General features: G+C 41.7%; 2 protein-coding genes across 2 annotated transcripts in view; one reads left to right on the top strand and one right to left on the bottom strand.

Moving 5' to 3' along the window:
- nme7 (NME/NM23 family member 7) overlaps window positions 1–13322 on the top strand; it is a 17181-nt gene extending 3859 nt beyond the window's left edge. The window contains exons 4-12 of the mRNA XM_088425598.1: window positions 24–134; window positions 1285–1335; window positions 2384–2585; window positions 3205–3310; window positions 6232–6296; window positions 6976–7044; window positions 7126–7227; window positions 11924–12031; window positions 13019–13322. Of these exons, the coding sequence (XP_088281724.1) occupies window positions 24–134; window positions 1285–1335; window positions 2384–2585; window positions 3205–3310; window positions 6232–6296; window positions 6976–7044; window positions 7126–7227; window positions 11924–12031; window positions 13019–13051 (847 nt within the window). The 3' untranslated portion in view covers window positions 13052–13322. The remainder of the gene's footprint in view (window positions 1–23; window positions 135–1284; window positions 1336–2383; window positions 2586–3204; window positions 3311–6231; window positions 6297–6975; window positions 7045–7125; window positions 7228–11923; window positions 12032–13018) is intronic.
- On the bottom strand, window positions 13144–25236 carry atp1b1a (ATPase Na+/K+ transporting subunit beta 1a). Its single transcript, XM_088425602.1, has 6 exons — window positions 24902–25236; window positions 18071–18199; window positions 16043–16198; window positions 15696–15880; window positions 15516–15599; window positions 13144–15405 (listed from the first exon to the last, which is right to left on the bottom strand). Exons 1-6 carry the CDS (start codon window positions 24993–24995, stop codon window positions 15148–15150), a joined length of 906 nt encoding a protein of 301 aa, XP_088281728.1. The 5' UTR covers window positions 24996–25236; the 3' UTR covers window positions 13144–15147.

Genomic DNA, 25236 nt, shown 5'->3' with positions numbered 1-25236 from the left:
TAAAACGAGGCGATGTCATCCAGGACCCTCGCACTGATCAAGCCGGACGGCGTCGCTAAGCTCGGAGACGTACTGGAAATGGTCGCCCAGGCCAACATGATGGTCACCAACGCCAAGATGACACACTTGACGTGGTAAATCATTCACTAAATCATTTATGGAATACAGTTGTATGAACGTCATTAATGTGTATCGAACAGAGAAAAAAAAAACTCACTTAGAATTCGGACTTTAAAGTGAGGATTCTGTGATTTTAGGTACAAATGAGAATCCTGTCAAACTTGTTTTTGCTTCACTTTGTAGAAACAAATGAATGGCATTTAAATGTATCAAGTGATTTTTTTTTTTAACATGGAATAAATTCAACTCGAAGCTAATTCTGGGAATAACATTTGAATTCTGTCTTTTAAGTGAGGACTCTCAGAAGACTCCCCATTTGAGAGTCAAAATGTTATGACTTAAAAAGTCAGAATCTCAAAGTTAGAATAAAGTGAGAATGATGTCAGAATTCTGAGAATGAAACCAAAATTCTCACTTTACAAACTGAATTTTGACTTTATTGTGAAAATTTGGATTGGCTGAGATTTCTGACTGAATTCTTAAAATAGTAAAAATTCGGACTTTAAAGTCCTAAAGTGAGAATTCCTACTGCAAGGTGAAAATTCCTACTATAAAGTCACAATCAAAATCCTAATTTTTAAGTGACAATTCTGAGCTAAGAGTGAAAATCCTACCATTTTTTCCCCATCACTGGCTTTAATTAATATTTTTCTGTACCCCCCATTCCAAAAAAAAAAAAAAAGTGATTCTTTAATGAAATAATAAAAAATAGAGATTGGGGGCGTGGCAGTAAAACAGGCCAAATTCCAATGTCAGGAGGTGAAAGAAAATGTTGAAGATTTATGGACAGCTTCCACAAGTACGTGATGTTAAAATAAGGCCACTATTCACCATTCTATGTTTTGTTTTTTTAAGTGAATCCCGAGAGCCTAATTTTTTCCATCCGTTTGATGGTAATACCCATCCATGATCAAACCACTTTTCAAATGTACATAAAAATATAGTTTGTTTCGAAGTGGGTTTTCAGTTGATTAGCCGTTAACACACTTTTATAGATGGAGTTTCCCCATTTCCCATGAGGTCCGCTACATTTTATTCATTGCACTTGTTCGGCTCCCCACGTTAGTTTCCATACATAAAACGATAAACAAGAGCAGAGTTGTATCGCGGCAACGCAGCTGTACGTCCATTTGATACGGCAATTACAATATGTTTTCATTGCAGGAACCAAGCCGCAGACTTTTATGTGGAGCATCAGTCAAAGCCCTTCTACGCGTGAGTGTTAATGTTGGCAGCAGGTGGCGTGATTCATGAGAATGCTTCACAAAGGACAAAAAATGTAAAGCAAGTAGGCAGTAAACATAGATTAAAAGAATTATTCAGATTATTTTGGGGGGGAGTCAATAAAAATGTGCTGCTGGGCTGTGTAGGAAATAGTGACAGCTGAATAGTCCAATGAAAAGAAAGCACGTAGTTGTTGCTAGGCAGAAAGAATTAAGTCCCAATCACAAGTGAAATGCATGCCATAGAGGCATTAATCGAGAGAATAATTAAGGCCGAGTTTCAACTGTCCAATGGGCCAATGAAAACAAACTATACAGCTGTTGCTAGGCAGGGAAAACTTGAACTGACTCACATTTTTTGATTGGTAGATGATGATAGGCAGATAAAAAATTAAGATGGAATCAGTTGGCCAATCAATGTAGGTCATATAGTTGTGACTAGGGAATAAATAAAGTTTGAGTCACAACCAATGAAAACACATCATGCAGCCGTTGCTAGGCAGAGTAAAGTTGAGCTGACTCACACTTCTCAATAGACCAATGAAAAGAGAGCAGGCAGGCGTTGCTAGGCAGAATAAAATAAGTTCAAATCGCAGTGACATGTTAGACAGAATAATATACAATAGAATCGCATTTGGCCAATGAAAACATGTCATACAGTTGTTGCTAGGCAGAGTAAAGTTGAGCTGACTCACGATTCTCAATAGGCCGATGAAAAGAGAGCTGGCAGGTGTTAAAATAAATTGGAATTACATTTGGCCAGTGACAACACGGCACTGACTCGGCAGAATAAATAAACGCCAAGTCATAATTTTACAACAGTTCAATGAAAACGGAGCAGGCAGATTCAAATGTCGCACAGCTGTTGCTAGGCAGAGTACTCTAAAATTCTGAATGAGCCAATGAAAAGAGAGTAGAAGGATACAGCGAGCCAAAAATGCCTCCAAGGTGTACGTTCTACAATATACATTTAATTGCGATATACCTCACGACTTATATTTTGTATATTTACATTTACTACCTTTGGCGCCTCTTGGCAGCTCCTTAGTGCAGCAGTTGACCTCTGGTCCGTTGGTAGCCATGGAGCTGGTGGGCGATGAGGCCGTGTCCGTCTGGAAAAACCTCCTGGGGCCCTCGGACGCGGCGGCGGCGGCGGCCCCAAAGGAGGCGCCGCAGAGCGCCCGAGGGCAATCGGGAAGCGATCTGTTACACGGCTCTGACTCGCTCACCGCCGCAGCAAGAGTAAGGAACCTCACATCCATTTAACTCATTCCGTTTTGTTCGTTTTGTTCGATTTTATTTATTTATCACGACTACTTCAAACAGTGGTGAATGTACGAGGTCCATTTTTAAGAATGATGAATCTTGCTACTATTTTTACTGGAAATACCAACACTACTCGTTATTCTACTATTATGTTGCCACGACTACTTCCAGTTTTGTCACGCTCTATAAATAAAGTTGAGTGTACAGATTTTTGTCATCTGCACTACTACTCCTCTGCTACTATCTTGCCAAAAAAAAAAAAAAAAAATCATAATCGTGGCACTTGAACCAGTGCTCTTCTTTAATGCGCTCGCTCACCTTGCGTCCTCTAGTTTTAACGTCTACGTTTGTCTTGGTGTCCTAACTCATTTTGATGTACACTTTAATTCCCCATCTATGCCCTCCATTATCTTCATCCCCGCGCCAACCGCAATGCCCTCTATACTTCTCGCATTCTCTCAAGTCCGTGTCATCCCTCATAAATCGTAATGTTCCCACTCGTCTTTATGTCCCCCCCGAGTGCATCTTCATTAGAGTTGGCGCCTGGCAAGTAGGCGCCACGCTCTTAATGTTGCCTCGTGTTGTGGCTTCACAGGAGTTGGAGTTTTTCTTCCCCACCACAGTCTGCCACGGCCCCATCAACACGGCCCAGTATTCCCAGTGCACGTGTTGCGTCATCAAACCACATGCCGTCTCCCAAGGTGAGAGCTCAAAGACCTCACACTATTGACAAATTGGCATCAAGGAAGTATGACGAAGAACCCACAATATGATTTAACCCCGTTGGTGTCTATTGCGACCCGATTTGGGCCTTTGATCAAGACCAGGGTGTTAAATTCGTTTCTGTCGTGGGCCACGTTGTAGTTCTAGTTTCTGTCAGAGGGACGGAATAGATTTTAAGTGTGTTTGTCACACGCTTACCTAGTTTGAGATGGGAGACCGCTAAAAATTGTTCAAAAGACAGATTCGGAACGAAACGTTGTTTTTTTTGAAGACAACTTGCAAATTTGGTATCTTAGCCAGAAACTTGAAGTCAAATCCCATAAAATGATGGGGCACGCTGGATCTGGCGCCCGGGTCTTGACTTTGACACCTTTGATCCAACAAAAAGATTTAAAATCAGGAGGCTAAAAATCACGATAGATTGTCAAAACAGATCGAGGTTCAAAACCGCAGAAAACGTTGATTCCTAAATGCTTTATTTGATGCCGAGATTTATATGAAGGACCTTTATGACCATGGACACTCAGGGGTTAAAATTTTAAATCATATCGCGTTGGTTGACTGCAGATAGTTGGGTATTACTAATGTGACCTGCGTAAACTCCTAAATCTTTGCACGCGGCTCAGATATTTATAAAAAGTTTCAGATTTAATATGCTTAATACCACGCAATCCGAAATGACGGCATAAATTACAGCTTCCATTTCCTCTGCTGGATAATAAAATGATACGTACTTATTAAGACACGTCAGGATCAAGATGGCACGCACGTTCCTCCCGCCGCACCTTCCTGGAGCCACGCCAGGTTGAAGGTTGCTGAAGGAGTTTGTTTCTCTTGTGGAGACACGTCGCATGTTTGGTTTATGTAAGAAAAGCCTTCCACCGTCATGTTTGTTTGACTGCCGCCGACGATTGTGCAACGGCCGGCGAATGCTCAACAGGCAGAAATGTCACAGAGGGGAGTTACCGTATTTTCCGCACGCCTAGAAGCCTTAATTTTTTTTAAAAAGCTGAGGGTGCGCCTTATAATCCGGTGCGCCTTATATATGGATCAATATTGAGATTGGGATTGGTAGATGGGGAACGAAGTGATAAAGTAAGCTTTACCTGTTTCTTTTGTGTGTTTACACTGAACAAGGTTGCTCATATTGACATTGACTTATTATGCTATTGAGAGTTTAGCCTTATTATTTGAGTTATTATTGTTTTTACCGTATTTTCCACACTATAAGGCGCACCGGATTATGAGGCGCACCCTCAATTAATGGCATATTTGAAAACTTTTTCCATATATAAGGCGCACCGGATTATAAGGCGGAACAGTAGAACCAATCGTACGTCTTTAATTGAGGATGCGCCTTATAGTGCGGAAAACACGGTACTTTCAAAGTCACCTAAAATCGATCTGATATGAGGGTTCTATCATAAATTCTCCCTTCGATGAAACGCTCACGCTTCACGTTGTATCTCTTCTAAATCCGTAGCTTTCAATGGTCGTTTGTTGCAGTGTTCATTTAAGCACGTTCTGTTTTCATACCCGTGGGTAATTCCCTTGCCTGTTCATTGTCTTTATCAAATATTTATTTGGTCGAGTTAACGGACTCACAAGCTGTCATATGCTTGCAGACGTTTTTGTTGGTTCAGATAACTGAATCACGTTGACAGATTCCCCCGACGCAAAGTAGACCCAGGCGCTTTATTTGGAACGTTTCACGTAGACTTGAGTTAATATATACTATTCGCCGAAATCACCGCAGACTCAGAATATTCTGTTATTGGTTGACTGGTTGTGAACCCGGCATAGACTTGGACTTTACGGTTGTTTCTGTTTGCTGTCTCGCTTCTGGGAACAACGGGGCCTCGAGTGATACGGTTCTATCGTGGACTCAAGTTAGGAGACTCATAGGTAACATCGTGGACTCTGAACGATCCAATCGAATGGGTTTTAATTCGTTGGATTCACCAGAAACACTTTGATGTTGTACCGGTTCACCGACTCGAAGGACCAAACTTACCGGGAATACCGCGGACTTGTTAGCGGACTCACCGGTAACATCGTGGACTCGGATAATACGGTCGTATTGGTTGGGTGATTTGTCAGCAGATTCTAATGGTTCAGTTGTGAGGTTCTGACTCCAGTTGGCAGATTTGCCAGAAAGACCGCGGCCTCTGACGATTCATTTGTAACGGTTCACGGATTTGGGTACGCCGACTCGTTTGATATACTAGTATCGGTTCATTGACTCGATTTATTCCACTCACGGTAAACGCCGTGGATGATTTGGTTGGATTGGTTCGCTGACTTGAACCGGAAAAAGATTTGGGATTGGAAGCTCTTGCACCAGGGTTGCGTAAGCGTACTTTATAAATGATCCGTCGGTAGCCGATCAATGAGCGAGATGAACGCAGTGTCATGTTGCAGTAACGGTCAATTTTTCCGTTTTTGATTGACGAGCCCGGCGTCCATATTGTGAGAAACAGTATTCCAGACGAGTCCGCGGCGCCGAGGCACCGTCGGCGGTCACGCGCTAGCAAACGCGCCGTGCAGACATGACTGGAATAGAAGAATCCTCTGTTGCCAGGCACCCACAAGTAGTGGTGCGTTGCTTAGCAACAAGAGCAGCTGTTTTTTTTTTTTTTTTAAGAGGCGGGGGGGGCACGATCCAAACAGACAGACCGAGCCAGATTGGCAAATGTCTTATCGTCCTCCTGTGTGACCTTCGCTGTCTTCTCTCACTATCCGTCCCGTTTTCCAATCTGCCTCCACCGGACTCCCACGAGAGCTTTTTTTTTTTTTTTTAGTTTGGACCGCCTGTGATAACCTGTAAGAATCATACTGCAGAGTTTAGGGTCATCTTCTCTGCTAAGAATACGTTTGAAAGACGCCGCTTTTCCCACAGGGCTGGCCGGCAAGATCATCAAGTCCATTACCGCGGCCGGCTTTCAAATCACAGCTCTGCAAATGGTAAACGCACACTTGTTCTGTCACAATACTCACAAGAGTATTGGGATGCGACTCGGCACTGAACGGCGCCTCAAAATTCTGGAATCCAAACTTTATCTGACTGCGGTTTCGGAGTCTTCTACTAACACTAGTTCTTCATCTTCTAGTATTTGTTTTTCCAATATAGTACTAGTAGTTTTATGACTAGTTTCGATCAGAATAGAATCGATTTTTTTTCAGTCATTCTGGATGATTAGTGTTTTATTTTGAAGTAATAAACCCAACCAACTCTATAAGTCAAGCCAAAGTATTTTATTTTACACAAATACACACTATTTATCCATCTCAGAGAGCGGCCATTTTGCCCCTTGCTGTCGACTGGAAAAGACATCACATTTGCTCATGTAACAGCCAATCACAGCTCGGCATGATCAAATTCAGCAAACGGGTGAGCCGTGATTGGTTGTTACCTGAGCAACTCGTTGACAAGCGGCGAAAATTTCGTCTGGTTTTTCGCTGGACCCACTGGCACCCATGTCCAGATGTCAGCGTTTCAAAGAGTATGTGGCCGCGTCCCAATACTCCTGAGCCCTTGTCCGTCCACGCATGTTTAATTAGAATAAAAATAATGTGTAGATAGTACACACTGGTCATGTTAGATAACGTTTTTTTTTTTTTTGGGTCCCCCACCACAACATAGTTCACCGTCGACCGGGCCAACGCCGAGGAGTTCTACGAAGTTTACAAAGGCGTCGTGCTGGAATACGTGGTGAGTATTACGCGGTGGACCCAAACATTCCCCATTAAACGTTGACGCAATGGGCAAGATTTCCGGCGCTATTCCCGGCAGGACATGGTGACCGAGCTTTCTTTGGGACCCTGCATCGTCCTGGAGCTCCACGGCGAAAACGTAGCCAAGACGTTCCGCGACTTCTGCGGGCCCGCCGATCCGGTGAGTCGCTAACCAGAACCAGCAGCACCTCACTTTTTTTTTTTTTTTTGGCGTGTAGCTCAAAGGTTATTTGAAATAGGCGTAAAGCGACCGTTTGCGGCCTTTACCTCCCTAACGCGTGTCGGTGACACATTCCCGCGATGATGCGGCCGTGTGAGCGTTGTCACATGACTGACGCCTTCATATGAAATCATGTGATGCGCATACATTTCCAATGACGCTTGTTTGAACTCTTGACACACCCGACAGGATGAGCTGTTGCATTATTTTTGTCTTTATTCTTTTTTTTTTTTTTTAGTTTTTATCTATTCCCGGAACTATAGTTTGATTATTTTCTGATTTAAAATCTTTTATGTGTTTTTTATATGATTTATTTTTTTAGGCTGTTCATACACTTTTTATTTGCCAAATGCTCAATTTTTATTTTATTTTGAAGTCAGTTTATATATAATTGTATCTTATTTTGTCCTTTATTTAAATATAAAAAAATATATTTACTAATTTTACATTTTAAACTATTTATTTACTTAGTCTAATTCGTTTTTTTTTAGGTTTTTATTTATTTGCTATTTCATTTAATTGCTTTCCATTTTATGTTCATTTTACTTTGGTTGTTTATTTACTTACTATTATTTTGTTTTCTTTTTTTCATTCTTTTACATAATCATTTTTATAATGTTGTGATTCTTACGATTCAGTACTATTTAGTAGTATTTATTTTCTCCCACTTTCTTATATTATTTTTTTCCATATATAATCATCTATAGTAAATTTTGTGTATTTTTCCATTTTGTTTTCAGGTCATTTATTTTGGTTATTTATTATCTTTTCTTTTACTTTTTACAATTTTTGTTTACACGTAAATATGATTTAGTTTCTGTTTTTTCAGTAAGTTTATTTACCATTTTTCTAATATTTTTAATTACATTCATTTATTGTATATTTTCTGGTGTACTTTTCCATTTTTATTCTTAGTCAATTTAGTTGTCAACTGATTTTTTTTTTTTTTTTCATTCTTCACCCATTTCCCTTTTTTTTTACTTTTTGATTTTGCCTTTTATCCTTTCTAATCAATTTACGGTTTTATCGGCTTCGATCTCTTCATATGAAATCTTATTTATTTCATGGGTGGATCATAATTCTCACGATGCGTTGGATGACACATCGGCTGCGAGGAGTGATGTAGTTTTAGTTTTGCGGGCAATATTTCAATGAAATGACACCCCGATATAGGAGAGCTATTGTGGTGCATGTTTGTGTGCCGTCGTGTAACTTCCAGGCAGCCCGTGACGCACGCGCGCACACACGCACGCGCGAAATGCGTGACGTCGGACGGATAGATAGGCGGGCCGCGTTTTCTCCTTAGCGGCGAGAGCGGCGCGCTCACGCGTTGCAGATCCGTCGGGTCGATAGTCCGTTGGGAGCGCGCTGACCTTGGCGCCCCGCTCGGTCGGCTGGCGCGGTGGCTGGCTTCCGTCCCGCCAAAAGCGCGCCCGCGGGCCCGTATCGAGCCGGCCGGCCTGATTCTTTTGCCGGGCGGAGGGGGCGGGGGCGGGGGCGGGGGCGGGGGGGGGCGGGATGGGAGCTACTCTGACCCGCCTGGAAATCAGTAGCCAATGAATGAACCTTCGTTGGCCGCGCGCCGCTCTGCATGGTGATCGTCAGGTGAAGAAAAAAAAAAAAAGCTTTGTATTATTTCGTCTTATATGGAAAATATTTCTGTTATTATAATCAAACAAATCGAATTCTTTTCTCGTTTCAATTAAGTTAACTTAAGTTCATTTAAGTAAAGGATTTAATTTTGATTGAAGTACTTTTTCATTTAAACTTAATATTATTAGATATAATTTATACTTTATATAATTTAAACTTATTAATATTATTAGATAATATGTTTATGACATACAGTGTGTGTACACACATATATAAATATATATATATATATAGTCATATTAAACTTAATAATACTAAAACATTATTAGATAAATATCTTTCTATCCTTTTTTTAGATTAAATTATAAATGCTTGTTTTAATTCTTTCCGATTTATTTAATTTTGATTGAATCACTTTTTCATTTAAACTTAATATTATTAGATATATATAATGTATACTTTATATAATTTAAACTTATTAATATTGTTCGATAATATGTTTGACATACATATATATTAATATTATTAGATAAATATGTTAATATTTATTCTATACATATATGTTTTTCCTTTTTTAATTAAAATAAATGCTTGTTTTAATTATTTCCAATTTATTTAATTGTGATTGAATTATTTTTTAGTTTAAACTTATATTATTAGATATATAAATTATCTAATACAATATTATTAGATAAATGTTTACGAGATATATATATATATATATATATATATATATAGGGAGAGAGAGAATTATTGTAGTACTCATTAAAAAAATGCAAATATTTGTATTATTTTACTATTTTGTTATCAGCATGTGCAACAGGAAGAAATGCATCATTTATTTAAGTCGCGGTCATGAATAATGATATTTCATGTCAAATTTCCACCAAAGAAATTCATGCAGAAGAGCAATTTGTAAAGGAGCAGGTGGAATAAACCTGCTGAACTGTTTTTGTTTTTTTTTTTTTGTTTTCAAAAACGCTGCTGAGTCACCTTGCTGACAAGCTCGTTGCCGTGCGTCGCCACGGCAACAGTGCCCGGCTTTGTGTCCATTAACTTTCATATCACGCACCTGCAGCCCCTTAACTGCTCACACACACACACACACACACACACACACACACACACACACGCGCGGTCAAGTTGGAAGTTTGATTCATGGCAAGAATAAATCGTTTCAAGGTTTCTCTCCATTTGTCTCATTTGAGACAATGTTGGAGTCAATTTGAGAAAAAATTGTTTTGTTTTTTTTTAAAGCTAGACGGTCATTAAAATCCTTCTTGAGGGATATGACCACATTTCATCTCAGTGATTTTATAATCATTGACAACATGAATCAACATCTAATATAGTTGATCAAGCCGATCACAGCGACAATTGTCAATACTCCGCATGACAGTAAAACATGGCCGAAACGTCAAACTGATACTATGAACACAAATGCCTAGGTATACTTTTATTTTGAAATTTTTCCCTGTTTTTGCATGTTGCTCCTGACTCCCCATATGAACAACACAACGTAGTTTGGAAATTACTTTCAATCTCCGATTCAGTGCGCTAGCTAACGGCGTAATTACAATGACGCACGACGTCTGTTTTATAGCATAAATTAGCTAGCTAGCTAGCTAGCTAGAGAGCAAAGATATATATATATATATAAATATATATATATATATATATATATATATATATATATATATATATGTATGTGTGTATATATATGTATGTGTGTATATATGTGTATATATATGTATATATATATATGTATATATATATGTATATATATATATATATATATATCGGGGTGTCACGCCCATTTTGGTCGGAGAGTCGTTCTGACTGTGAAGTCAAATAAACTCTAAATATGATCGTCAGGTTTTGAGATCAGAGGCCAGTAAAAATTGCTCAAAAGAGAGATTAGTAACAAAAGAAAATTACGTGTATTTAAAACTATTTGTCGTCATTAGCATTAGCATTTTGCGGGTCGGATTTGGCCCCCGGGCCTTCAGTTTGACATCTGAGATATATATATATTGTATATATATTTAATAAGTGCCAGCTAAAACTAAAAGAAAGCAAAAGAAGTTCTTCTTCTTCAGCGCTGATGAATCGGGAAAACTCATCAGCCTTTCGTGAAAAAATGTTCCGATATGGTTTAGCGAAGCCTGTGAGTATTACCGACGTTTTATTTTCCTCCTTTTTAATGTGAGTGATGACGGCTGTCAGTCCACCTTGACGACGTTTTAATTTGACGGCGCCAAAAGTTTGTCCCGACCTTCTCGCCGCTGCCATATAACGTCCTTATATGGTCGTAAAGAAAATGATCACGTTGTCATTTTGCCTTTTTTTTGTAGACGGCGTCCTAAATGAAGTTATAAAGCGTATCTTTCATTTCCCCGACGCGTGCGTGCGCGTGGGACAAACGGGCGCCAGAGAGGGGTCCGAACTCTGGCTCAGTCAACGCCGTCCAATTACAGCGGAGGAGGACGGCCGCTCACCGGGAACGCCATTACGTAAACGTCGTTAAGACTAACGCAATTACCGTCCCCGAGGCCACTTTACCGCCGGCTCCATTTCTCCGTATATAGCGACTGCGACATTCACAAAATGTCTGCCGTGGGGCCCGATTTCCGATCGGGGTTTATGGTTTCTAATTCATAAAAATCAGGCACATAAAAGCCTCTTTTTATTAGAGGACGATGAAGGACGTGGGGAATTGCGTGGTACGGCCGCTTCCTGCCATTTACAAAGGAGACGGACTTTTTGGCCAGCTTCCTCTCGGCGCTTAGCTAGCACTCGTCATTGTGTGCACCCGGCGGGAGGCTTCTATTTCCTGGAGGCGCGGCGCGGCGACCTTCAAGGAAGGACACCGGCTCGCTCAGGATGCCGCCCCGCCCGCGCTGCCATTTTGCCGCCAACGCAAACTCGGTCGTACTCATTCGTCGGACGATGGGATTATTGCGTAACTTGCAAACTAATTATTTGTCCAGGTGGACCCACCGCGTGTCACGACTTTGATTTTCCTTCTTCGGTTCTTCCGCAGGACGTGGCTCGCCACCTCCGCCCGTCCACGCTGAGAGCCGTTTACGGCACCGACAAAGTCAAAAACGCCGTCCACTGCACGGACCTTCCCGAAGACGCCGTCCTGGAGGTAGGCGTTAGCGCGACGCGTTCATAAAATGCCAAAAAGGAGACCCGAGCGCGTGTCCTTTTTAACAAAAGAAACAAGCAATAGGAATCGCATTTTGGCAGTTAATTTTTTACAGCGTTTAAACGGGTTACGGCTTAGTCTAAAATAGAAAAAAATAAGTGCATCGAAGTGCCTGAAACAAAAAAAAAAAAGATGAAAATTCTTATTTTATTGACAAAAACAAAGCCTTTTCCCTGGGGTCGTTTGCGCACCCCCTCGCACCCCCCAGGGAGGCGCCGCATTCAATGAAAAAAGGAAAAAAAGCGAGGGAAAAAAAGGTTCAAGTTGTTAACCTCATTTTTCAAAATATTAAGTAAAAAAATAATAAAATACATTAAAAGATTTTTTTTTTCTTGCCAAATTGACTTTAGTCCTTTTGAAAACATCCAAGAAATATCAAGGGCACATGTGCGAATTTTTGCTGCTTTTCGGTTTTGTGAGATCACGTGTGATCACGCGAGACTTTGAAAAAAAAAAAATCACGTTTTGACAACTGAAACTTGCAAGGTAAGAGTCATATTCTGAACATAAGAAATTGCAGTGTTATCAAATGATTAGAATTTTTGAGTTTTTGCTCAAATGGGGAGGCGGGGCTTCTAAGAACAAAGAAAAATCCGAAATGCGGGTATTTCCCGTCTCCTATTCCTGTTGGTGCCATTTATACGCGACAAAGTGGGAAAAAAAGTGTGAAAGGGGGGCTATGTTAGCCCCTTTTAACCCCCCTCCCCCCGCCCAAGTTGAGTCTCATGACCGCAGGCAGGCAGCGTGGGCCCGCTTCAGATCTCTCACGGTGCGACGGGAACAAGAATGACGACGGGATTTGAAACAAAAGCTTTTGTTTGGCGGTGGAGGGGGCGGGGGGACGGGGAGGGGGGGGGGGCATTGGGATATAATGCCTCCTTGTTAACCATTTGAACCTGACGGGGTCGGCCATTTTGTGGTCCACAGGTACAGTACTTCTTCAAGATTTTGGCCGCCTGAATCTCCACGCCACTTTTTTTTTTCAATAATTGTAAACCCACAATTGAAAATCTTGGGACAGCTAAAAAAAAACAAACTGGAGACGGAAACACTGACTTTTTCGTTGTTTATTGTTTCAGCCAGATTAAATAAAGTGACCAGAAGACTCCTGACAAAGTGTTTCGATTATTTTCTTTTTTTTTTGTCAACATGTAACGGGATACTGCATCGATACTTTTTTTTTTTTTTTCAATGTTTTCAACCAGCGACTACTTTGGTATCAGATTCAAAACATGACATTTCTGAGCGAGAAATAAAATGTACAACTGCATAAATATAAAATTCTTCCACCATGAACATGGCTAAAACATTCAACAGTATAGGACTCTGCTAGGAACTACAAAAAAAAAACAAAAAAAACTACAAGACAGAAAGGGGGGGGGGGGGGTGGGGGGGTGAAAAGCGTACAAAGGATGGATCCTTCCTGGATGGTGTCCGGTACCGCGCTAGTATTTCAGTTAGTCTCACACACACAACACACACACGCGCGCGCGCAGCACACAGAAGCGGACGAGACGAGATTTTACGACACAAACACGTCAGTAGTAGTAAGTAGTAGTAGTGGAGTTGCGCTTTGTTTGTTTTGTCTTTTTTTTTTTTCTTCTCTCTCTCATAGACAGTACGGACGCGTCTCTATGGCTCCCGCAGGAGACCTTTTCATCATCATGTACAGCAGAATAAATACGCTTTTGATTTGCTTTTGCTATTGCTACGCCACATCCCAAAACGCAGGAGAAGCCCGAGTGGGAATGAAGCCATCTTTTTTTTTGTTTTTCCGTGGAATAAGTGGAGCGGCGCTTTTCAATTAAAAAGGGGGAGTGGAAAATGGCCATTTGAGCACGCTCGCCGAGGTAATGGCAGTGTCGGATAAGGGCGAGCGTCTATATTAAAAAGAGAGGGTTAGAACATTGAAATAAGTCGTATTTTTTCACAACTATAAAAAATTGTGAGACTTTTTTTTGACTGGGGGGGGGGCATTGTAATATTTTGGCAGTCATACTTTCATTACCCCCTTGAAAGCATCCACAACTGATATAAATAATTAGGATCATTTTCATTACATGCTATTAATTTGGATCAGATGTGTTGGGGGGGAGAAACCTGGAAAACATGAGTATTTTTTTTTTTTTTTGAAACCGATGATATAAATGCATGAATTTATAGATCCCAAATCAATCTGTTTTCAAATTTGGCATCAAGAAAAACCTCAAGTCAGTGAATTCCTTTTGGAAAGGAGTTTGGCAATGAAATGTTCAAACATCTCACCACTATTAAACATGAGAGCTATTTGGCCACGGATTTTGAGCCAAATATCGGCGCGCGTAAAAACCATGCCAGATCGGGGCCCCGGGGCCCGACGCCCGTGTCTGCCACGTGATCCCCGACCAGTTGGAAAAGGGTTGAATTTTGCTAATATGCCAACATGCCAGGCACAACAATAACATCCATATTTAGCTAACTCGGGTAATTGATTACTTTGTTGGGAAATGAATGATGAAAGTCATCAATATTTAGGCAATAAAGTACTAAAGTAATCAACGGTAATGATCAATGATAATGGTGTTTTTAAGTGCTAAAGCTAGTACCCGGTTTTCTCAACTACGTAATTGATTACTAGAGTACTTTAGTATTTTAGTACTTGAATAACTAAACAAATCACTTAATTTAGTATTTGGTTCCCTCAGGTAATCAGTTACTTTAGTACTCCATTCCACAAAGTAGTCGATTCCCTTCATTTTGAAGCAAACCTATGTCTTTGGGATTGAATGAGTATATTTGAGTGAGCTTGGCTTGGGCAATGGTGTTTGTTGGGCGAACAAGATTGGCTTTGGCCCGATAAAATGTTGGGCTAGCAAGAGTTGAGAAGCACGTGCTCAAAAACTAGAAGGAGAGTGGGTTTTTTTTTTTGCACTTCCTGGCTTTATATTATTGACTCAATTGGCTGTTTTTGGAGAGTTGCTTGCCTTAAAAAAAAGAAGGGGAAAAAAAAAAAGGGGGGGGATGGGGGTGGGGGGTGAAGAGCGCGCGCCGACTGACCGAGCGAGCGAGCCAAGAGGTCACGAGTTGATGGTGAACTTGACGTCGAATCGTCCCTGATAGCGGTCCTTGTCGCTGTAGTTGATGTTGGCGCCGTACACCTTGCACTCCACGCGCACCTCCTCGCCCCGCGTCACGTTGGTGAACTGGATGGCCACCAGCGGCTGAAGGTAGTTGGGGTGCAGCAGCTTCCCGTAGTACGGGTAGTACTGCAGCGGGAAGCTGCCGTCGAAGCCGAAGTACTTGATGTCGCCCAGCTTGTCGGCGTCCTCCTCGCGCTGGCGCACGCAAAAGGAAATAACCAGGGGGCGCTCTGTGAACGGAACCGCTTCCTATGCAGAGGCGCGTGTTCTAGAAAATGACAAGCGATCCGTTTTGCCGGCCTCACCTTGTTCTTGCAGAAAATGGGCACAGAGTAGGCCTGAACCCGGCTTTGAAGCGGCAAAGGCAGCTTGTCGTTACCGTTGGGAGCCTGGAAGCGCGCAGAGAAAATGGCGGTCACGGCCTCATTGTTTAGTTTTTTTTCCCCCCCTTGATTGGGGGGCTCTAGCTTGGTCCGGCGACCCACCCTGGGCCTAAAATTGACGATCCTGTTGAGTTTGACGATGATGCACGGCGACCCCTTCTGGAATCCGTACGTGGGGTCGGTCTTGCCCGAGCAGTCCTCCAGCCAGGTTCTCTTGTAGCTGCAGGCCTTGCGCTGGCCCTGGTCGCTCTCCGGGGTGTCGCGCTCGCGATACGGCTGCGGGGTGTCTGCGCGCCCACGGGTTAACGCATTAAGAACGCTTTCGCTAGAAGCGGCGGGGGCTCAAATCACGAGAAAAAAGCTGCACCTTAATAGTCTGAAATTTACTCCGCTTGTTGGCGTAGCCATATTGTACGGCAAATATCGTAATCGGCGGCGGAAAAACTTGCCTCCGCAGTCTTCATATTTCATCAGGTCGGTTTGGCCATCGTCGTCGTACAGCGCGAGGAACTTGTTAATGCTTGCCACGTAACTCTCGTAGGAATTTGGGTCACTTGTGCTGAATGAGATCTCGGACTTTTCGGAGCGCGGCGTATGGGACAAACCTGCGGGAGAGCGATGATGGTGACGTATTTACAAAAATTCACTCAGAATCGCCGGTATATAAAAGACGTGGTGGTGCTGCGGAGAGCGCCATCAAGTGTGAAATTACACCACCGCATTAATGTTCTCATTTGCATATTCCCGACCTCACTTTTTAAATTGCCTTGACCATGACTTGACTCAAAACTATGGTGTCATTTTTAAGCCATTTTGGACTATTCATATTCTAATTCAGTTGAATTAGTAATGTACAAAACATGTATTTCCCATGCGATCCTAAAGACGTATTTTCCTTTTTTTAAAGTCTAGACATTCAATTCATACTAAATGAAGTAATCAATTACTTAAGTACTTAAGAATCTCAAGTAATCGCCGATTTCAATTAATTGAGGTACTAAGTACTAAAGTACTGAGGATCAATTACTAGATCCTAAAGTACTATTAATGTAATTTATTACTTAGCACTTAATCGCCTAAACCAATTGATTACTTCCTTTTCGTGCTAGCCAAACATTTGAAAAATGTTAAAGAAATGCAAATAAATTCCAGTAATCGAATATCTAGACCATGTGTTGAAATCCAGTCCTTGAGGGGCGGCATCCTCCATGTTTTCCGTTTTTCTCTCCCCAACACACCTGATTCAAACGATTAGCTTGTCGCCGAGCTCTGCGGGAGCTGGAAAATGTCCCTCATTTGAATCGCGTTTGAGACAGAAGCATTGAAAACATGCAGGATACCGACCCTCGAGGACAGGAGTTCGACACCTGTGATCTAAAAAAAAAAAAGTCATTAAAAAATGTCCTCAAATTCAATGAATTAAAAAGGGTTCGCTCATTCAAAATGCAGCATTCTACCGCTTGTGCAAAGCCAGATTTCACATATGACAAAATAATCTAATCTGATTTATTGCCCAGGTCAGAAACCGAACGACCAATCAAGACGGTCTTTGCATGTGTTCGGTAGTAACGGTGTTAATAGCGAAGTTAAATTTGACCTCACTTGAGTCTGAGGTTGGGTAAAATCAACTTTCAATATCTGAAAGGCACTATCTGTACCTTCCGCAAAGGAAAACAAGATGATAAAAAGGTGTGAAAATAATGGCTGACCAGTGACAAGAACCTTTGAAAACGGGTCCTTATTTAGCACAGCACAGACCAGGGAAAAAAACTCAACAATAAATGGGTCCCATTATTCTTGTTCCTGGACTATTTTTGTATAAAGACACGCAAGTGCTGTGTTAAACAATGGAAAAAAAAAAAAAAGCGCAATAAAAGTCTCATAAGTGTTCTCTGCCAGCCCTTCCACTTCCTGTTATCTTTTGTTATCGGACGGAAACGCTGTCGTCGTAACGCTGTGCAGATTTTACACGCGTGCGTAACTTGTGAGTGTCCCTCCCGCCCATTTCACCCGTGACTTCTTCACAGTGGAAACTTTTTAGCGGCGGCGTGAAAAAAAAAAAAAGGAGGAGAGGAAAAAAAAAACCCCCCTCCCCTCCGCTTCCTTTATCTGTCACCCTGCTGTAAACCGAAGTCGTCGGCTCGACAGTCACGCCGGGCGGTAAACTAAAACCGCGAGTAGCTTCACAATGGCCTCTAAAAATACCGCCCAAACATGTGCTGCTGCTGCTGTTTCTGAACGAAAGCTTAGGCATTACACTGAGCATTTTGTCCCGCTAATCGACGAGCTTAGAGAGGCCTCGCGCTGCGCCGCCATGCCCCCCCCCCGCACATTTGCGAGGCGCAAAGCTCGCTTGCCGTTGCCTTGTGGGCGAGACGCCATCGACAGGTTTCCATGTTGAGTGAAGGACAAAATGGCTGACGCTGTCTAAGGTCACAAAGATTCTGCCCGGGGGCGCCGTTTCCAGCAGTTCATACCTGGTGGGGCCACCCGATCCTGGTAGGTGGGCTTGTAGTTGCTCAAGGTCAGTAACATCACCTGGATGGTCCCCACAAAAATGGCCGCCAAGCATCCGTAGAAGATAACGTAGAACAAGAAGATTTTGACTGTGGAAAAAAAAAAGGTGGCGGACGGTTAAATTATGACTAGATTTTGTATCTTTACAAAACTAAAATGATCGCTAAAAACATGACAATCGCTGCGTCAAGCTTTTGCCATTTAGCTTATTGAGAAAAGGGACTGTAAATATCAGACTATACACCACGACTTTTTGCTCATGCTTTGTACCCTGCAGCTTATCTACAGTTTTTTTGGAAGCCAGCAGGGGGCAATTTCCCTGTAAACAAAGGGACATAAGAAGAAGCTATCCAAGTATTGATTTTGAACTGCTATTTTACTTGCCACCAGGAGCACTATCCAATAGTACACTATCAGGCCTGTTACTGTTGTGTTGGTGCAGTATTTTAACAACCCGAGTCTGTCCGCAGCTCTGATTTCAAAATGAGCACGTTCACTCTCCGCTGAAAGCATGATGCTGTTGGAACCAGGCAGTTTGGAAATAAAAATAAAACTTTTAAATCAAAACAAGAATTTTAAAACTTCCATGTACCATCTTTCTATGAAATTATCTGACGTTACAAACTGTGTCTTATTGTCCGGCGTGACTTATACGAGACAAAAATACATTTTCTGCCAATCAGTTTTTGTCATTTGTCCGCAAAACGATAATTTAGCGATGTGCCAGGGTGTTTGCCAATGATTTTGCAAAGTGTTTTAGCAGCATGTCTAAATGGTAAAATACATATGGCAGCCTTTAAAACTAAGTAATGGCAATTTGTTTTGAAGAAGAGCTAAGACGAGACAAAATAGGGTGGTATCAGACTTAAAAATCCTAATCTAAGTTGTTGGCACTTGGTTTATTAAAATGAAGTGACAATTGTTCTTGTCCTGGTCTTAGCTCATCTAAGTCAAAAACTGAACAAGGCGGCTGGCTGGCATAAGAGGAAGTAAAGGTTTGCTGACCAATGTAAAGTAACATTTGCCAGCACGTTACGTTTCTAATCATCAGTAGTTGACACTTCGAACAACACAACATGATCCGGATCGTCTTCAGTACAAAGTGAGGGGCTGTTTGCCCACCAAAATCGTGTTCGTAATCTATAATTCATGGTGTCTCTGTCAATTCTTATGTCAACAATTTAGCAAACTTTGCAGGCGAGTTTGTTTGAAACGTTATGCTCGGAATCCAACATCAAGGCCGCCTGGTTGGTTAAAACAAAGTATTGACGATCTGTTCTCGTTTTAAGATGTCTTCAGGGTGGGGTGGTGTGCGCTAAAGAGGATTGACTTTGAATACTGGTTAAAAAAACATGATGCGAACATAAAACTAAGGATGGGGTGAGAACACGTATGGGCAAACCGCGGGCCATTAAGATTTTTAATCTGGCTCGCCGAACTGGAAATGATCAGGACAAGAATGATAATGTTAATATCCTGAGGAATAGCCGAACTATCGGTGCTTTAAAATAGTAACTGTCAGCACTAACTTTTCAGTCGTCATTTCAAAAAATTATTAAATACACGGGACTTAAAAAACACGGTTGAAATGTTCATTTTTCTATTGAAATATACCGCATTTTGTTGCTATTATGAGGTGGTTTGTCAAAACATTCCATCCATCTGCTCTTGATCTGGCCTCTTTGTCAAATTTTAGAAGCGTTTGTGGCTCTTGAGCAAAAAAGTTTGAAAAGTTTGGGTTACAACGATCACTTCTCATTGGCTTTAAATAAAACGTTTTATAATCCACGATTTTGGCACTTGGTTTACTTGGATGGTTGTTGAAACATCTGAACACGAAGTACCTGTTAAGATACTTATTCTGTTCATAATCCAAGGTTGTCTCCCAACGTTTTTTCTGAATTAAAAGAAAGTAGAGTAACGGCAATCATTTTATTTTCCGTTACTTGTTTGGCGGTCAAGGAAACACCGGCAGTAATGTAAAAAACGTGCAACGTGGCGATAAAAAGTCCGTTCTTGTGTCAGAAAGCAACGTTGCAATACATCAGGTGGTGTACATAATGATAGTTTGTGGTCATTTATGTGGAGAACAGTCCCCAAAGGAACAGCGGTTTGAATTCAAGGACTCTGCGTGAACACGAGAGGAGCATTCACGGGAGGGGGCGACCGGTCGTTGCATGTAATTGACGGCCTCATGATGAACTAGAACCACAAAGGATCCCTTTTTCGTCTCGTGGCGGAAGCTTTGTGAGGGAACTATTGTGAGAGCGCCTCCTTTTCTACTCCTCTCCGGTTGCGAGAGAGGGGGGCCATTTAGGGAAGCGCAGGATAAATCGCCGGTCATTCCAGACGGGCCCCGTTTCCCTCCCCCCTGCCATGTAGCCCACCGCCGGCCGCAACAGGTTTGGCAGCGAAAAACAGCCCGACAAGCCTTCGCAGCCAGTTTCGCCAAACGACAAGAAACCGGGCGCTGATTCATCCTGGCGGGATGCGCAAAAGGTCAAAGACTCACGCCTAAAATTGAAAAGTTGTCATTTGGGTCAAAGCGGTTATTTCAGGATAGTTTGAAATTCGATTCCGGAATTGGGCAAAATTCAACGTAGCAGCGCCTCCCTGGGGTGTAAAAACAAATAAAAATATTCGCCCTGGATGCTACTTTTACCATTGATGAAGAATTAACAAAAGTATCTCGCGTGTCAAAATAATCTCATGCCCAAAATTGTGGAGGCAGATGTAACCCCAAAGAAAAGCAGACATCCTAAACAGATGGCTGAAACTCAATCACCATGCTTACTTTTCTACGACATGAAATGTAGGTTGTAATAGTCGTCCGTCGACCGCTGAGCTATTAAATAAAAGAACGTAGATCGAGAAAGAATGTCAATCATGAGTATTTGCTTGATTTTGTTGTTTTTTTTCGCGCCCGGAATTGAAAATTAAACTTGATTTAAGAACACCAAGTTGTTTACACCTGAAGCTGTTCCTCTCTGAAAGCAAAAGATAACTAAGTAGTAGACCGTAGTTGTCACCATGCTTCCTGGAGGAACTTCAAAATAAAAGTGTGTTGAGGCCGCTTGTTCTTGTTATGAAACCTTTTGTTTTGAAGCATTGGCTGATGTTCTCACATTTGGCTGTTTAACTGTAATGCAGTAGCATTGTAGCGGGGAGGGGGGGCAGCAGACAAGGCACCAGAACGAGGAACTGGAAATTGAAATGTCAGTCCCAATTCCAATCAGATCTCCACATTAAAAGCTCAACCCTATTCAGAAGAATGTTTATCTCTTGAAAAATATAACAAACATTGTTGGAGCTTTATAAAACATTACCTAAAAGAGTACAAACCCCCACACCCCACCACACTTGTTTCAGTGCGGTTTGTCTAAACTAAACGGGTTTTCATGGTCGAACAAATAAGACATAATAGACGCCACAGACGGCTGGATAATTTCACAGGAAATCCTTGAAATCAGTCTACCAAAACGGCCCAATTTTCATTTCAGCCCTCAACACCTCATTCAGTTTCAACTCGCTCGCTATTGTAAACGCCACTCATCTCGTTTTGACGCCCAACGCGACATTTACACGTGTATTCAACATACAGATAAACACTTGTCGTGTTGTCATGTCAGCATTCCCCAGGTGTCTTTCCGCAACCAGTTACAAATTGGGACCCCTGGGAACCAGTCTGACAGGCTGATCGTATCTTTAGCCGACAGAGCCCAGCATCCATTTTAGGTTGTACCCAGAGCATTTTATGCGATATCACGTGACGTGAACAGTCTATCCAGCTAAAATATGGCTTAAGGAAGTGACCCCTGTCGACGTGAAATGACAGAATCCGCATTGTACTGTTAATTAATAGACATAGTAGTTGAATGACTTTATCACTCGAAAGTAGTTCATTTCAAATCTATAGTTCTTCAAAATACTGTGCATTTATATATATTTTATTTTTATTATTATTGGTGTAAATGTTTGTGGTTGTAACAAATTAATGTATTATATAGTTTGTAGAAAAATCACAACCAAACAGATTTTAAAATGATATATTTTAGAGCCCTGTTTTCAGTACCGTAAAACTGTAATATTTTTGCTCAAGGTTGTCATTCTGCCAGATTCTGATATCGTCCCATGCCTAGCCTAATATATAGCCGAACACTGCTAGTTAAAACGTGACCCAAGTGGCTTGGCGCAAGAATAGGCAAAGCAGCAAGTGTGCTTTAAATGAGTAAAGGCACAAACAGTTACGTATGCACTCTCATTGGCTGACTCCTGCTTCGCTCACCGGTCCAGTCCTACATATCAAAAATTGAGATCATCAGTCATAGATATTACAGATGGACAACATATAATAGCTGCCCTTCACATGCATTTTGTAGTTTAATCATGTAAAATCAATTAAGGATTGCCAGAATTTGGCATCTTGACAAATATTGGTGTTGCCTGTTTAGGAAAATTTGATGGCCGATAATGAATGTATTCAAAAAAGTTAACTTCAGGAAACTATTTAAAATTCTGTTAACCTTGGGAGGAATTTGGGAGGAAAAAACAAAGATAAACTCATTTGTAACATTTGTCTTATTTTGAAATTTGGGAGTAGTCTATTTTCTGCAGAAAACTATAGGGAGTTATTTACCTGCTAAGCTTTTTTTGATAACCCTGAAAGCTCCTTAAAAGTTTTCTTAAAATCGTTTAACCGACATTGTCTAAAATGCATGTAATGTAAATCAATATGAAAATCTGAAAGGTTGTTCAATAAACATATGCTAGAAGACATTTCAACATTGACTTTTTAATGCCAATAATTTCCCAATAACTTTTACTTGAATTGAATATCGGCTCCAAATATCAATTATCAACCCCCTTGACTACTAATAACCGTTATCGGCCCCAAAAACTATTCCTTTAATATCCCTTATTACCCTTTTACTCTGTTACTCATTGAATTACTGATGTAAACACATTAAATAGCTTCTGTCCTATTGTTTGCTAATGAGTCGACTTGTAAAAAAACAAATAAATGCTTCCAGGTATTTTCTTTTTAAATACTGCTCATTCCAGGTGTATGAAGGTTGATGAATTTAAGACATTTAAGATGCAGAACATGTATACTGTGATGGTGTTATAAACAAAAGCAATGCGCATAGCCATCGGGTGCTTTTGACTTTTGACTTGACCTTCGTTTGTACATGAAATCAAATTATCAACGGCACACTGTTGCTGTTGCATGTGTGCAGCTTAAGATAATGACTCTGACTTCTTTCATGGACTACTGCGGACACTCCCACAAGCAAGTTATCAGCACAAATATACCCCCAAATCATAAAAATATGCCTTTGAGGAGTTTTGAGTTTGCTTTCTTTGGAGGATAGGACTTCTTTTTTTTCTTTTTACATTTGTGTGCACAAGTTATTGATTTTGCAACCTGAGAACTTGATTTTTACTGAACATTTCATGTAGCTGAGGGTTGTCGGTGTTTATCTAGCAGTTTAGGAACAGGCACAACAACCTGAAACAAGTCAATGGAAAGAGCCCCATCCCCCAACACACTGCAGCAGGAGCTTGTGGTGAACAAACCATCACCACATTCACACTGCCCCCCCTTCGTAGCCTTGCCCTCACAGTGTTGCGTTCACGGACACTCTGTCCACTTTCAATTATCTTCAATCTTTTAAATCGCAAAATAAAGGCACAAATACAACCGCATCAGCTACGATCTTGCAGTCACGTTGATTGGATCGAACTCCTCCCGTGGTGCGTTCAATGACAAACCTGTTGCTTTCGAACATTTTGGGTGACAAAGTGGCGCTTTATGGTCTTTAGCTGGTTAGATATGGGGAAGTTGGTTTATATTTTCGGACGAATTGACGATTAAAGTCAAGTTTCTTCTTTTCGAAATGGAGGCTGCGGGGGAGGGGGGTGGGTGAGGAGGAAAGGGGGGCAAGCCCTCGAGACATGTGAGTCGTGATCAGTTCGACAGTACCGGAATCGACGCGCTCAAATGTGATTAACATGCAATTCTGGGGGGGGGCTTTTTTAGATTCAAAAAACGGGGGGTGGATCCACGTCACGTGTTTATTAGGCAACCACGTCAAGCCTGATGAGGCAAACGCTGGCCGGAATGTCAACTATTCACGGTGGAAAAAGTGGTCATTTTTTTTCCCTTTCGTACGAAAAAAAAAACAACAAATACAAATAGGAACCCTTAAAAGAAAAAACGATTAGGTAGTTTGTTCTCCGGGTGCGGGAGAAGTGATTTTGGGCTGTCAGCTGAGCACAACTTTCACAACACCGGCACGAGTGAAAAGTCGGGGCCCGGCACAGGCTGTCCTTCAGGGGTGACCTCCCCCCACAAGCGAACCCCTTACCACAAGCACGACCGACTACGCCTGTATTATCCCGTCATATTTCCATTATTACCGCCCACCCTTCGTAGTTGTCCGCCTGACACTAAATGAATGAATATGAACTCAAATTAATCGATTCTGCTCGTTAAACGGAATTGTATCATTCGATACATTTTGACTTTAAAGTTATCGCCACCATTTTGTTTTCTTTTCGCGCCCAAGCACTTCGTCGATTCCCGCCCTGAAATACATATATTAAAAAAAATGACGGCGCAACTTCCAAATGATAGAAGACGAAAAAAAAAACCCCGACAAGTCACGACGCAGCCTCGAACAGGTGCTGCTCGCCAAGCAGCCAGAAAATGGAGGAAGGTGGTGAGAAGCGAGCCACCTCTTGCGTCGTGACATTCAACAGTTACTAAAAAAAAAAAATGGAAGACTTACACCAACTGCCGCCGGTTCTCCCGAGAAACTCCTTCTTCTCGGAATTCCACAGAAAGCTCCTCCAGCCGCCGTCCGTGTCCTTATTCCCCGACATGTTTTACAAGTCCCCCCACGCACACGCCGGTAAACTCCAACTTCTTCTTCTCTTTTTTTTATCTGTTTAAAAAAAAGAGCCAACACTCGCGAGGGTTTGTCGGAGACGACTGCGGCGTCTCACCGGAAAAGCGAAAAGGACACTTTGGAAGCCCGCACCGCCGCTTGAATCTCTCTCTCTCTCTCGCTCTCCCCCTTTCACTCTTTTTCCCTCTCTCTCTTTCTCTCTCTCTTGTTCTCTC

Source organism: Hippichthys cyanospilos, chromosome 10 (genome assembly GCF_059441005.1).
Source record: "Hippichthys cyanospilos isolate Australia breed blue-spotted pipefish chromosome 10, RoL_Hcya_1.0, whole genome shotgun sequence".
Taxonomy (NCBI): Eukaryota; Metazoa; Chordata; class Actinopteri; order Syngnathiformes; family Syngnathidae; genus Hippichthys; species Hippichthys cyanospilos.
This window is presented reverse-complemented; position numbering and strand designations above follow the sequence as displayed.

Excerpts from the sequence above, each read along its gene's own strand:
- atp1b1a (XM_088425602.1), bottom strand. The coding sequence starts at position 24,995 with ATGTCGGGGAATAAGGACACGGACGGCGGCTGGAGGAGCTTTCTGTGG. Across the intron at positions 16,199-18,070 it reads GGATCGGGTGGCCCCACCAG|GTTTGTCCCATACGCCGCGC; the intron begins GTATGAACTGCT and ends GCTCTCCCGCAG. Across the intron at positions 15,406-15,515 it reads CCATTTTCTGCAAGAACAAG|CGCGAGGAGGACGCCGACAA; the intron begins GTGAGGCCGGCA and ends TGCGTGCGCCAG.